This window comes from Geotrypetes seraphini, chromosome 5 (assembly GCF_902459505.1).
Source record: "Geotrypetes seraphini chromosome 5, aGeoSer1.1, whole genome shotgun sequence".
Lineage (NCBI taxonomy): Eukaryota > Metazoa > Chordata > Amphibia > Gymnophiona > Dermophiidae > Geotrypetes > Geotrypetes seraphini.
Window position 1 is genome coordinate 197,283,938 of NC_047088.1, and position 15,410 is coordinate 197,299,347.

The 15,410-nt window shown below is 41.3% G+C and overlaps 1 protein-coding gene across 11 annotated transcripts in view; it reads left to right on the forward strand.

Moving 5' to 3' along the window:
- Nucleotides 1–15,410, forward strand: part of ATF2 (activating transcription factor 2) — a 185,134-nt gene that overhangs the window by 123,702 nt on the left and 46,022 nt on the right. For all 11 annotated transcript variants that reach the window (XR_004539519.1, XM_033945185.1, XM_033945189.1 and 8 more), the window contains 2 exons: nucleotides 776–862; nucleotides 12,122–12,271. Coding sequence is in view for 10 of the 11 variants with exons in the window: in XM_033945185.1 (XP_033801076.1) it covers nucleotides 776–862; nucleotides 12,122–12,271 (237 nt within the window). In the remaining variant the exon portion in view is untranslated. The remainder of the gene's footprint in view (nucleotides 1–775; nucleotides 863–12,121; nucleotides 12,272–15,410) is intronic.

Genomic DNA, 15,410 nt, shown 5'->3' on the forward strand with positions numbered 1-15,410 from the left:
TGTTCATTACTCGCTGCTACTGTTTGAAAAAGCATACAAAAATAAAAATGTTTTCAGCTTTTTTCTAAACTCTAAAACCGATGATGCTTGCCTAAGTTCTATAGAGAGCCTATTCCAACAAATAGGACCCTAAACAGAAAACATCACTTTCCGGTGACTCAGAAGTTTAACCACCAGCAGGGAGAGCACATCAAGACAAAATCTTATCTCTAGAACCTAAACTCCGTGACGGAACGTAAAAGTATACCAACGATTGCAACAGCTTCGGACCACCAACATTCAATAGTTTAAAAATTAAACACAGGGTCTTGAGCCCTGCTTGGCAGCCAGTGCAGATCTTTCAAAACAGTCGTAATGTGCTCAAACTGAGAGACATGAGCTACCAAGCAAGCAGCAACATTTTGAGCAAGTTGCATGGACCTAAGAACATGTTGTGGTGAGCCCAGATACAAAACATTGCAATAATCCAACACAGGATTGATCATCAGGTGGTTTTAAAATTATCCTCAGACAGATATTCTCAGTCTGTTTTAGGAAGCAACTTTATTTCACCTACATAGAATCAGTATATTTATTTATGTACAAAATTTGTATCTCGCTTATCAACTAAGCATAGAAGTAACAAAACCATTTCCTGCACATAAATCCTGTTTTATGCATGTAGATGGATTTTAAAATTATCACCTAATTGTTGCACAAATATGGTAAGCATTTTGACTGTTTTTCAGGTGGTATATTTCTTCTTTCTTCCTCTTTTATTTAACTTTCTGGACAGCTTGTTAGACCTGTCACCGTGGTGCCTACTGTCCCAGGAATTCCAGGGCCATCTTCCCCACAACCTGTGCAATCAGAGGCTAAAATGGTAAGTACTTGATAGGTCCTGCATCTTTTATTTTTTTAGATGTATGGAAGGAAAGGGTTTATAATGGTGTCTTTTAGACAATAGAACAGGTCTTATTTTTTTCTGTTACTGTTTACAGATATGATGCTAGCAATATGAATGTTGTAGGCTTTTCTAGTAAAACAGTAGGATTGGCAGCATCTGTCTTGCTTATGATGTTTAATTACTATTACTACTACTATTACTACCACTACTTATCATTTCTATAGCGCTTCTAGACAAATGCAGCACTGTACATTAGAACATTTAAGATATGGTCCTTGCTCAGAAGAGCTTGCAATCTAATCAAATTGATTGCTATTAGGTAGTTGTAGGGCAAATAAACTAGGACATCTTGTTACAAACATACAGTGGTTCTGCTTTCATTGACCCTAGAAATACTACCCACAGAGGGCTGAGACTGCTTCCTATGTGGGCTAAATTTCCATCGGAAATCAGATGTTTTCCTCCCCTGGCCAACCTCTGCCTTCAAAACACATTAATATCATGTGGGTAAAAATGCATACATTTTATTAATCAACATATATGCATTTATCTTCTTAGAGGGTGATCAATAATAAGGATATCCAAAAAAAGAAGAGAAACTGTGGACTCAATGTTCCTTGGTCAGATGATTTATTAGAAATATAATCCACTCTTAACATTTTATTTCATACAAGCAGGTGCAATACAGACCCGACACAGTCTGTGTTTCAGCATAAAAAGCCTTCCTCAAGGGTCCTAAAATGATAAATATTCCATGTGAGTGGTAAAGAGGTGACAATGTGCCGTATGGTACCCAAAATACAAAAATTGTGAACAGTGTGATTGGAATAATAAGTAATAAAAATGATTATGCTACAGAAGATGGACTATAGTTGCCTATGAATGAGATTGTGAGCAATGTGAATGGGTGAGAGATAGTGTAAAAATGAAGAGAGTGATGATGTGAAAAAGATTAGAACGCCTTAAGAAATCGGACGGAAACTATGTAGAATCGGATTCTACCAAGGCAGAATTACTAAACGAATACTTCTGCTCAGTCTTCACCTGTGAAGTGTCGGGAGCCGGTCCACAGTTACGGTCAAGAGACAACCAGAAAGACCCGTTTCTAGATTTCGAGTTTACGCCCAGCAGCCTCTACTGCGAACTTTCAAGGCTCCAAGTAAACAAAGCCATGGGACCAGACAACCTACACCCCAGGGTCCTCAGAGAGTTGAGCTAAGTCCTGGCGGAACCATTAGCTGTACTCTTCAATCTTTCCCTACATACCGGAAGAGTCCCCTTGGACTGGAAAACAGCTAACGTTATTCCACTTCACAAAAAAGGCTGCAGGACAGAGACGGCAAATTACAGACCGATGAGTCTCACATCCATAGTGAGCAAGCTTATGGAAACACTGATCAAGCAGAAACTTGACACAATCCTGGACGAAGAAAACCTACGTAATCCCCACCAACACGGATTTACCAAGGGCAGGTCCTGCCAATCTAATCTGATTGGCTTCTTTGACTGGGTAACTAGACAACTGGATGCCGGGGAGTCTCTGGACGTAATATATTTGGACTTCAGCAAAGCTTTTGATAGCGTCCCACACCGCAGGTTATTGAACAAGCTGAAATCGCTGGGATTAGGGGACACACTAACTGCATGGGTTAGGGATTGGCTAAGCGATAGACTTCAAAAGGTAGTGGCAAACGGTACCCCCTCCAAAACTTCAGACGTGACCAGTGGAGTGCCACAGGGCTCGGTCTTGGGCCCAGTTCTATTCTACTTATTCATAGGTGATATGACCCAAGGGCTTAGAGAAAGTATCTTTGTTTGCCGACGACACCAAACTATGCAACATAGTAGGCAAAAGCTTTTTGCCTGACAGTATGACGCAGGACCTACTACTACTGGAACAGTGGTCATCGACTTGGCAGCTCAGCTTCAATGCTAAAAAGTGTAAAGTAATGCACCTGGGTAAGAGAAATCCATGCAGAACTTACACACTAAATGGTGAGACCTTGGCTAGGACCACGGCGGAACGTGATTTAGGGGTGATCATTAGTGATGACATGAAGGCTGCCAATTAAGTGGAGAAGGCTTCTTCCAAGGCAAGGCAAATGATGGGTTGTATCCGTAGGGGTTTTGTCAGCAGGAGACCTGAAGTGATAATGCCGCTGTACAGATCCATGGTGAGACCTCATTTGGAGTATTGTGTTCAGTTCTGGAGAACACACTACCAGAAAGATGTGCTGCGAATTGAGTCAGTTCAGCGAATGGCCACCAGGATGGTCTCGGGGCTCAGGGATCTCACGTATGAAGAAAGGCTAAATTGCAGCTGTACTCACTTGAGGAATGAAGAGAGAGGGGGGACATGATTGAGACGTTCAAGTACGTTACGGGCCGTATTGAGGTGGAAAATGATATCTTCTGTCCTATAGGTCCCTCGACCACCAGAGGGCATCCGCTGAAAATCAGGGAGGGAAGTTTCGTTGTGATTCAAGAAAATACTTCTTCACAGAAAGGGTGGTTGATCATTGGAACAGTCTACCTCTGCAGGTGATTGAGGCCAGCAGCATGTCAGATTTTAAGAGAAAATGGGATATTCACATGGGATCTCTAAGGGAGTAAAGTCAGGGGGGTGGGTCATTAGAGTGGGCAGACTTGATGGGCTATGGCCCTTTTCTGCCGTCATATTCTATGTTTCTATGTTTCTAACAATCAAGATAATATATGGCTAGTGCAAGATATAGAGATATATGCCATATGAAAGCACAGAAGGTAAAAGTGAGTATTGGATAAAATGGGGGGAAAAACTATAAAAACAATATTAAAAAGTAATAAAAAATGATGAGTTATATCAAAATACACAGAATAAAAACAAAATAAAAACAAATGGAAAAACAGCTGCCAAGCGTCATGAAATGCAAATAGATTAATCTTTAAAAATAATACATAAAAAGCCAAACAGGATGGATTGGGATACTTGGAAAATGTAAACGTACAGGTCAATCATGATATGAAAAAGAAGCAAGGCGTTGCTAAACAGACTTAAAAATATTATGTATCAAAAAGAAAGCTGTAATGGAAGCAATGCAAAAATGATGTATTTTAAAACTATAATGCGTATATGTCTGCGTTCCTTAGCTGAAATGAAACCACAACATTAAAACTAATAGTTTTACTGCAAAACGTTCTAGTGGATACAAAGACGAAAGTGTTAAACCATAATGAAAAGACTCACTGACGTGAAAGATAACAAATAGCAAATAGACATGAAATGCATCTAATATAATAAAATGGTAAGCTGCGCATACGCAGTTCCTAAGTGTGCGCCGCTTTTCTGTGAGCTGTAGCGACACATAGGAAGTGCGCATGCGCGGCTTACGGTTCTTTGAAAGACGCGGCGGTGGCTACTTTCACGATCGCCGCCTGCGTCGGACTTCTGAAGCAGGTGGGGATCATGAGAGGAGCCACCGCCGTGTCTTTCAACTAAAAAAAAAAAAGTCAAAACGGATGTCGGCGGCTGCAGACCGCGGCACCTGTAGCCCGCCGCGGCCGAGCACGGAAACGGGCCGAAGTTTTTTTCAACTTCACAGACGCTGCAGCGGCTCCTCTCACGAGCCGCTCCTGCGTCGGAGAAGGCGGCGATCGTCAGAGGAGCCGCCGGGAAGTTAGACTGCTGGAGGCTCGGCCTGTTAGGTCCGTGTGCAGGCTCCTCTCGCGGTTAATGGAGGGAGAGGGAATGCTGCGGCTGCTGCACAGGGAAGTAGGGAAGGAGATAGGGAGAAAGGGACCGGTCTGATGTCGCCCTCGCCTTCTGTTTTGCTGAAAAATCCACCACCCTCGGCTGCGATTCAGAAACATTCTGCCGGGGGGGGGGGAGGGAGGAGAACCGCGGCAGATTGAAAGCAGGAAGGGGAGCCACGGACAACGTTCCTGAATCACAGCTGAGGCCAGCGGATTTTTCAGCAACACAGAAGGTGAAGGCAATATCGGAATGGAATGGAGAGAAGAGGGAGAACATGTTGGGCCTAGGAAATTCCCTGGATTAACTTTTTTTTAATTTTTATAAAGTGCAAAGGGGGAGAGTATTAAAAGAAGTGCCAGACTGGGCATGGGGGACAGCTTATGGGGCCAGGAACAGAGGAGATAGAGAGATGGTAGGTAATGGTCTGAAGGGAGAGAAGCTGGATCTGGGGAAAGAGATACTTGAAGGGAGGACTATTGGGGAGAGATGGTGGATCTGGGGGAGGGAAGTTGGACCTAGGGATGGAAGGGAGGGAGAAATGTTAGGTCTGGGGGTGGAAAGGGGAGAGAGATGCAGCATCTCTTTTTTTCCCTCCATCTTATTGTTCAGCATCAAGGGGGGAAGGAAGAAGAACAAAAGAAAATGGAGGAAAAAAGAATCCATGGGAGGGCAGAGAGCTGAGATAAGAAGATGCTAGGGGATGAAGAGAAAGGGACAGGGAGATATAGACTGACCAGTGGAGAGAGGGAGGGGTATTCTGAAAGTGGTGAGCCATTTGTATGAGGTCAAAAGGGAGATGACAAGATGAATGAGAGTATGGAGAGAAACAGAAAAACACAGACATATATTCTACCGCCAGCGGGAGGAAGGGACACAGAAATAAAAGAAGAAAGACACAGGGACAGCGAGAGACACAGAACGACAGACAAAGGGGGCCAGAGACAGAGACAGACAGAAAGAAAGACAGCATGACAGAGAGAGAGACACGGAAATAAAAACATACAGACAAACATATATTCTAGCACCAGTTAATGTAACCCGTAAAATACTAGTCTAAGAAATAAAATCAAAGTGACTTACCAAAAGACAGGAAAAAATAAATAAAATGAAGAATTACCACTGGATGCTGCTTGTGCACTAAACAAAAGGACACTAGAAAGAACATGGCATGTGAATGGCGGGAGGAGTGATAAAATCATGTGACATGCAGTGCAGAGGCCCTAAAGAATACAAATCTAAAAACCATATCAAGTAGCACATTGACTTAATTGGGTCAGCACAGACATGTATTTGGAGTAACACTGGACCAGAGCCTGACCATGAAAGACCAAGTAGACTCCTTGATTAGAAAAATCTTTCTCACCCTCTGGAAGCTTCGGTCCATCAGAACTTACTTCGATGTCTCATCATTTTGAATTCTGGTACAATCCCTTATACTGAGTCACCTCGATTATTGTAACATCGCCTACTTGGCACTCCCCAAGAAAGAATATGCGGCGATTGCAACTGGTACAAAATGCAGCGGTCAGACTACTTTGTGGACTGAAGAAGTTTGACCACATAACACCTTCCTTTCGACTTCTACACTGGCTGCCGATGGAGGCACGTGTGAAATTCAAGTTTGCTTGTTTTTGCTTCAAGGTACTTTATGGATTAGCCCCTAAATATATAACAGATCTTTTCTCTTTCTCAACCAACAAACATAGGCGAAGCTCACACCCGAACTTTGTTTCCCCACCGGTCAGAGGCTGTAAATTTAAAAGTCATCACCAACATCTTTTCTCACATCAAGCAACTCTGTGGGGTAAAGACCTATAACAATTACTCACGCCTACTACCTATAGGGAATTCAGAAAATATCTAAAAACACATCTGTTCCTGATATACTTAGGAAACCAACCTATACAATCCTAGCCCTCAACAAATGATCTCTAGAACTGTCAAAGACCAAGTCTATACTTTGTTGATTCCCACTCTATCTGTAACATCTTTAATCATTATAAACCACATAGAACTTCACGGTCCTGCGGTATATTAAAAAAAAACTGTTATTATAATTATAAAAATGTAAATTGTAAGGAAAAATGACAGCTGAATTGAAATAGAAAATGAAAAGTAAATATACTAGGAAATCTAAAAGAAAGAACCATGGGCAGAGGTATGTAATGGAAAAACGACATATAAAAAAGCTAAAAAGGTAGCTTAAAAAGCGTATATGAGAACAAAAAATAGTAAAAACAATCTTAAAAGAATAGTGGCTCCTTTTACTAAGGAGCGTTAGGGCTTTAACGCGCACTAAATAACCGTGCACACTAGACCTTAACATCAGCATTGAGCTGGCGTTATTCAAGAAGTGTACCGCACAGTTTAGCACACTGTAATTTTGTGCGTGCGCTAAAAACGCTAGTGCACCTTACTAAAAGAAGCCCTAAGGCCTGGATTCTGTATAGGACGCCGGTCCCGGGCATCCTATATAGAATCGGGCCTACACCCACCCAAAGTTAACCCGATTCTGTAACTGACGTCCATGTTGCAGACGCCGGTTACAGAATCTGGTTTAACATGCCCAACCTCCCAAAGATCGTGGCAGGAGGGTACCCAACCGCTCCTGCTAGACCCCCCCCCCCCAATGAACCTCCCCACCCCAGAACCCCCCCTTGGGCTTACCAGCAAGTTGGACCAAACGGCTCCTCGCACGTCCGGCCAGCAGGCCCGCCTCCATCCAAATGAGGCGGGCCTGCCCCTCCCCTGCCCAACCCACAGGATCCTAGGGCCTGATTGGCCCAAGCACCTAAGGCCCCTCCTATAGTAGTTTTAGCACAGGGAGCCTATGAGCATTGGGAGGGGCGCGGGGCATTTAGCGCAGCTCTCTGTGCTAAAAACCGCTATCATAGTAAAAGGGAAGGGGGTATATTTGTCTATTTTCTTATAGTTTTTGCTGAGGTTACGTTGCATATTTTAAAGTCATCTGCCTTGACCTCTTTGGGAAAAAAAAACAAATATAAATGATAATTAACATTTTCTCTGCGTACAGTGTGCTTTGTGTTTTTTAAAATTTTATTGTTGGTAGATCATTTGGTCATTTTAAAAGTAGCTCGCAAGCCAAGAAAGCGGGGGCACCCTAACCTAGATGACCTACACAAAAGTTGTCCTCCATGTTTATTAGGCATACAACATCTGTTTAAGAAAATTGTTTAATTCATCCATTAAGAGAAAATAGAAGTCCATTCCTGTCAGCTTAACTGTTAAGTTTTCCTAAGAAAAATCAGTTCTGATCATTAAACTGTGCTCCATAGCTGAAAATTCTATATGTAAAGACCTCTGTGACAAACTGAGAAATAGTTTTACACACAGCAGGTAGTCAGTAAGTTTTCTGCAGGGGGCTTCTACTGAGAGCTGACAGAGGACAGCTTGGCAAATGTTTAGAAATGTACATTAACTCGGTTAGTCTCTGCATGGAACCTTGTGTTCAGCAGAATTCTTGTGACCTGTCTCTCTGCATGCCGAGCTCATCAGCAAACACCTAATGAGCCCACTCTAAAGAAACAGACCCTCCTGCAACCTACTTCATTTTCATACATTCTCTGGGGGTAGAGAGACACAGCTTCATGAGGACTGATGATGTTGCAAAGACCACAATAATGATAATTAACTTGCCGAATTTAGAAGATTATGCTGTTAATTAGTTACAAAATAAAGATAAGTAATAGAGCAGCAGATGGTAGGATAACACCCAGGAGAAGGAGGGTTATTACTCTGATGAGCTTTTATGGCAGATATGAAATATGATTCAGACTTTTCATAAATTGTTCCTAGAGAATATTATCTTGTTTCTGTAAACTGATGATGGAATGATCTAGTCCTACCAAATCTTGACAGATGTGCTGAGGCTTTTTTTCCCCAAGAGTATGAAATATATAATGCAACTTCTATATACCAAAAGATTTAAAAGCATCATTTAATTTATGTTGATAACAATTGCATTATTACATAAAAAAAAAACAATTTTAATTATACAAGGCAATTCACATTGCTTTTATGTATACATCTCCAAATTAATGTCTCCTAATATAACAGAATTGTTTGTGCAGAGATACTAAAAGCCCCATTTTGCATAGAACATTTAAGTAGGAATTGGAATGTCTAAGGGTTAGATTTTCAAAAATCCATGTGAAAAATCAATGGGCTGCTGTTGCAGCCGTTATAGTAGCCTTAGGCCCCTCCCTGGATGCATCCCTGATTGGCCCAGATGCATAAGGCCTCATCCATAGGAGGGGCATTAAACAACTTGGGCCAATCAGGGCCTCAGGCCCCTCCCTGGATGCATCCCTGATTGGCCCAGACGCATAAGGCCCTTCCCATAAGACAGCATCTCTATCGCTGCCAAAGGGAACTATAATACACAGTCAAAATACACACCACAAGATGCACTTTAAACAGTGCTGTAACTGTACCAGCACCCCGGACCAGTCGCTGATTTTTGTCGCCAAAAGCCAGTGCCACTCTTGGAGAATGGCTCGGCGATTTTTAAGAATCCACCGGAGTGCTCATTTCACTGTTGAAGAGCCCATTTGCACAGCAGTGTCAGAGACTGAAAGCTTGCTAAAGACCGAGATAAGCTGTTTTGATAATCCGCCGCTAAAATGCATGCAGGCGAAACCGTCGGAAACCAGTTTAGCGACCACGTTAAAGTTTTGTGAATGTGGACCAAAGTCAGGGCATTCATGGTCCTTCCCCGTCCATCCTAATATTGTACAAAAGGCTCTAGCAATCACAGAGCCTTTCATAAAATACATATATGAACATTAGCAAATACATGTACAGCTGGAACATCAATTGCACAATCGGAAAAAGGGCAGAATTACTAGATAGCTTGTGTGTGTGAGGACTGATTTTTTGCTACCTCCATATCTATAAGGATAAGTTACCAATGTGGGCCATTTTTAAGATGCATTATTTTACTGTTAACTCCAGTTATGAGTGGGATCTGGGCTAAAATAAAATCTTTAACAATAACCTGCATTGGAGCATGTTTACTAAAGGGGTTAATCCCTTAGCATACTCTTAAAGGGGTACCTTATGGCAGCTTTAAGTCATTCTGCAGTAATAAACCTCTTAACACAAATATTTGGGAAATTTTCTGGAAGAAGGCGTGGCATGGAAACATTTTCCTGCTAATATGATCTAGGAAACGTATGCTAACAGGATACCAACTGGAATTAAAGCTAGATCATTAAGCACCTCCTATATAGGAGTTCAAGTTCAGTTTATTTAATATACTGCAAATATAAAACCAAAGGTAAATCTAAGCCGTTTACAATAAAAATTTAAAATATAAAAAAATTAAATAGGGTGGGGAACAAAAACATAATAAAACTTAAAATACAGTTAAACAGTCAAACCAACAAAGAAAAATAAGAAAAGGAGAGAGTCGGTGGGATACAGTGGGAGCAGTGGGGTAGCGAGGGTGAGTGGCACCTCTTCTCTGCCCTCCCCCCACTGTGCGCACACTCCTTTCCCTTCCCCCATAACTCTTTAATTTGCCCGGCGCAAGCAGCATCACAAACTTGCTGCCTGTGTTGTGTCAGCTCTCCCTCTGATGTCATGTCCTAGGCGCGGGACCCAGAAGTAATGTCAGAGAGAGCCGTCACCAACGCGGGCAGCAAGTTCGTGATACTGATCACGCTGGTAAAATTAAAGAGGTACGAGAGAAGGGGCGCACGCACGTGGCAGGGAGGGTCGGGGGAAGTGGAGAGGAGGGTGGGTGCCGTCCCCCCCCCACACACACACACACTGCATAGGAATCACTAAATGATCCAGTGTTAAATCTTAGCATTTACCGCATGCTAATGACTAAATTAGTTTATGATCTACATAAAAAATACCTTCAAAAAGAATAACATTAGGGGCTCCTTTTACTAAGCTGCGATAGCGGTTTTAGCGCACGCTTAGCGTGCACAGAATTGCCATGCACGCTAGACGCTAACACCAGCATTGAGCTGGCGTTAGTTTTAGCCACATAGCATGGGTTTAGCGTGTGCTAAAATTCTGCGTGCGCTAAAAACGCTATTGCAGCTTAGTAAAAGGAGCCCTAGATGTGCAGTTAACACATACTAAAATTCATGTTAACTCCAAATTATAATGCCTTTAGTAAATACGTCCCTATGTCCCTAAATAGCAAAGCCCCAATATCTCTGTTTTTATTGAGTTCCTTTTCCAAAAGGCTTATAAAGAGCCAATTATTCACAGAACAGGAAATACCTTCACATTCTGTGTCCACTTTGCTGAACCTATTAGATGGAGGGTGATTAGATCTTTCAATAAATATGTTGTTTTACTAAAAGTAACAGTCAAAATGTTTGAAGTCTGTATTTTATTTATTATTCAATTTATCTTCTCATTTAGTACAAAATTATTAGCAGAACATAATATACCTCCCTCCTTTTTGCAAAGCCACTTAGCTGAGTGCTGCGCAGCAAATGCTCTGTTGCCCATTCAGTTCCTAAGGGTGTCAGAGATACCAATGAGTGGTCATAACAGTCTTATTACTTAAAACATAATACAATACATACTATTCTCCATAAAATATATAAACCTACCATGTATAAATCGGGCATGAGAAAAAGAATGAAATATAATTAAAAATTTGTTCTGCATTTCACATCGCTTTTTAAATGTATATGTAGGTAAAAATGATAGGACAATATAATCTGTACTTAGTTAATAAATGTATGGTAGCCATAAACAGTTTGGAATAATATGGAGCATTGCTTCAAACTGAAATATCAACACTTAATTGTTGCCGTACAGTCTAACTCAACATGAAGTCTGAAACTGTACATCAATTAATTTGGATGTAAGACTATGGATGTGTTGTTTCTTTAGTAAATAATATGCCCCACAAACTACATCCAGTAAACAAAAATGTGTTTTCTGAAGAAATTAATACGGCCGGGGGAAAGACTCTAAGGGCTGAATTGCCTCGTGTGCTAAACCCGCGCTATGCAGCTCAATGCTGGTGTTAGCGTCTAGCGTGCACAGCAATTCAACGCACGCTAAAACCTCTATCTCAGTTTAGTAAAACAAGCCCTAAATTTCCATAAGCAACAAATGGCATTTTCTGGTTGTTTTAATGACTAGAAACTACGAGCCTATGAGCAGCCATATCAGTGTTGCCAATAATAGCGACAGCATATTTCCAATCATAGGGCTCTACTTAACTTCTCAAATGTCTAAACAAACAAAAGTACTTAAAATTGTTTTAAGTAATCCATAGTGTTGTAAATCTCCAATATATTATTATTCCATGTGTAAAAGTATGCGTTCTTAGCACCATATAATACTTCTTGCATTTAAGTTTAAATCTATTCCCTCATGTTTTGAAGAACATATTTTTTATTGACTTTTGGGCCTTTGTTCTGGTTATATTTGGATAGCAAGTATAGGTTCACAAACTGCATTATAAAAAAAATATAAAGGATATTCTATTTTTTAATCCTTAGAGATTGAAAGCAGCTTTAACCCAGCAGCATTCTCAGGTAACAAATGGAGATTCTGTTAAAGGCCAAGCTAGTGGGATTATAAGGAGTGTATCAGAGGAAGCACATGCGCAATCATTACAACAACCTGCATCATCTACTACTGAAAATCCGGTATAGTAATAGTTTGTCAAGCTTATATTCCTCAATGTGATTTCCATTCTGTTTTCCATTATAACTACAGTAAAAACAAATGGGTAGTATTGTCGGGTTAATATTTAAAGTCTTTTGCCAGCTGATGTGGCTCAGTGTTCCCCAGGTGGTGGGTTCAAATCCACAGGAAACAAATATATAGTCAAATATCCCAGCATACACCCTAAGCTTATAGGTTTTTATATTTGAGGAGAGTGTGGCGTAGTAGTTAAAGCTACAGTCTTGGCACCCTGAAGTTGTGGGTTCAAACCCCGCGCTGCTCTTTGTGACCCTGGGCAAATCACTTAATCCTCCACTGCCCCAGGTACATTAGATAGACTGTGAGCCCTCCAGGACAGATAGGGAAAATGATTGAGTTACCCGATTTGTAACCTCCTTTGGGAGGACAGGCTAAAAAATTCAATGAATAAATAAATAAAACTGGTGTTAAGCTACATAAATGTAATTTTATTCATTCATTTATTGAGATTTATTAACTGCCTTAAAAAAGATTCATTTATACAAGGTGGTGTACAGTAGGTACAGTTTTTTAACAAAAACTTATAATTTTGTTAACAGTAAAATGGCAAAATACTGAATAAGCAAAACATTTAGTGAGGCAAAATAATGGGCTTTTAGGCTGTTCTCGGGATATGATTTAACTTTAATTGGTCAGTGCTGATAATTAGCAATGAGTAGCCAGAGTTACCCAGGTAACTTTAATCAGCCAGATAGAGTAGTATATTTAGGCTCCTCTGGAGAAATCGCGTGTTTCAGTGAATTCTTAAGTCTTGGTCTCCACTCCCAGTCCTCAAGAACTGCCAGCGCAACAGGTTTCCAGGATGTGCATAATGAATATTCATGAGAGATTTGAATATTCATTAGGGATATTGAGAAGATCTGACCCATTGTCAGCCCTCAAGGACTGGGTGTGAAGACCAAGGCTTGAAATGAATAGAAGTGGACACAACATTGTTGCAAAAGCTTACTGGCTTTTTCAAGTGCCTCTCCAAAAACTGATGCCAGAGAGACATTGGCTCTTCAGATTCAGGCACTTCTACTCCTGATGTAGGTATCAACATCAAAATATAGCTGTGTTGAGACGTTTCAGTAAAGAGTCCTTTTACTACTACTGTTTAACATTTCTGTAGTGCTGATAGACATACGCAGTGCTGTGCGTTAACACATATGAGACAGTCCCTTTGCTACTCCATTAAACACATCATCTTTCTGCATTTTTTAATGTAAAATTATTATATGTTTGTTGATTTTTAATAGATTGAAAATAATAAGTGAATCAACTGAACTGGACACACTTAAGTTGATTCATTGTTACTTTTCATTAACCTCCCTTTCACTAAGCCATGGTAGAGGTTTCTACTGCAGCCTGGAGCATTAAATGATCCAACGCTCATAGAATTCTTTTGAGCGTCAGAGCATTTAGCGCTCTGGGCCACAGAAGAAACCTCTACCGCGGCTTAGTAAAAGGGAGGGTAAATTAGACAATAATATGATCTAACAAATATTCTAACACTTCTAAATTCTTAGGTCCTGGTTGTTGTTCATACTACTTTAAAAAATCATGGACTTCTCTGAACAGCTGTCTAAGCATTTGAACAGGGGTGCCCAACACGTCGATCGCGATCGACAGGTCGCTCGCACAGGCGACCCCAGTCGATCACAGAGCGGGTTCCTTTCTTCCCTTCTCTTTTTTTCCCCTCTTGACTGGCCTGCTCCTGAATTCTGCTGCTGCCGCTGCTGCTCAACATTAAAAAAAAAAAAAACCCGGCTTGGAGAACTTATGCTCCGGGGCTAACGTATGCTTGTACCGGCTTCCCTTCTCTTCCCTCTGAAACCGGAAGTTATGTCCGGGGGGGGGAGGAGAGAAGGGAAGCCGGCATGCACATGTTAGAGCCCCATTCACGGGCTAAAGCGGGAGACAGGTCAGTGAAGCTTGCGATTTGTTCTTCTTGTTGCCAGGTCTTGCCTACTTTCTGTTTCCTCAAAGGCAGGACCCGGCAGCATTTCTCCCAATAGGTTGATCTTGGGCCATCAGCCTTCCTTTCCCCGACATCAATTCTGCCGTCGGAGAGGAAGTTCTGGCCTGCGGAACTTCCTCTCCGACGGCAAAATTGACGTCGGGGAAAGGAATGCTGGTGGGCCCGAAGCAAGGAGAGCTTGGCCGGCGGCAGGCGGCTTTGGGGGCCTGTTATCCGATGGTAGCGGCAGTGGCAGTGGCTTGGGGGAGGGTAGGGAGGGAGAAAGAGGGCAGGCAGGGAGACAGAAGGAAAGAAGAGAAACAGAAAAAAAGAAAGGGGGCATGAAGAGAGAAAGAAAGAGAGGGCAGGGAGAGAAGAAGAAAACGTTGGGGGGGGGAATGAGGTCAGGAGGAGAGGAAGCATTACTTAAACAGTGGTCTCCATGAAATAATTATCAGAAGGAAACATTTTTTGTACAGCCTTATCACAAAAGTAATCATATAAAGCATACAAGAGAATTTGACCAGTGGTTCCTAAACTTTTCACTGTAGCTATAGGCTTAAAGTTATCCAGACAACTTTGTCCATTTAACGTTAGACCAGGTATTCAGCCGGAAGGTATTTGGTCTGAGTATCTGGGTGAAGTAAACTGGTTACTTTATCTAGTCAGGGTTGATTGAAGGTTAGTCTTTGTGCTTTTATGTATTGATATGTTTTTTAAAAGTAATACTACAGATTTTTATCTAATTGTGACTTTTAAGGTTATTTCATCTTGGGAACCCGTAATATTTTATAAAACTATACACTTCATACAGTATCTTAGTAGTAACTGCAGGAATGCAGAAGCTAGTTGAACGATACAACAAATGCATCATCTTGCACGGGGACTATGTTGAAAAGTGATATGTTCAATTGCTCACAGTTACTTCTTTTAAAGCCATTAAATGTATTTTGCCTTTACTTTTTGATTTTCCCTTGTAAAAACCTCCAGGCCACGTTGGTGGTGCTTACTTCTAGTATTTTAATATCCATATGAGCCACAAGGCAGACACTTTCCAAAAAAGATCTTAAGCAAATCTTTTGCTTATACTATAAAAAGGTTTGCTTGACTTTTTATAGATTTGTAAATTTGGATGAGTCAAG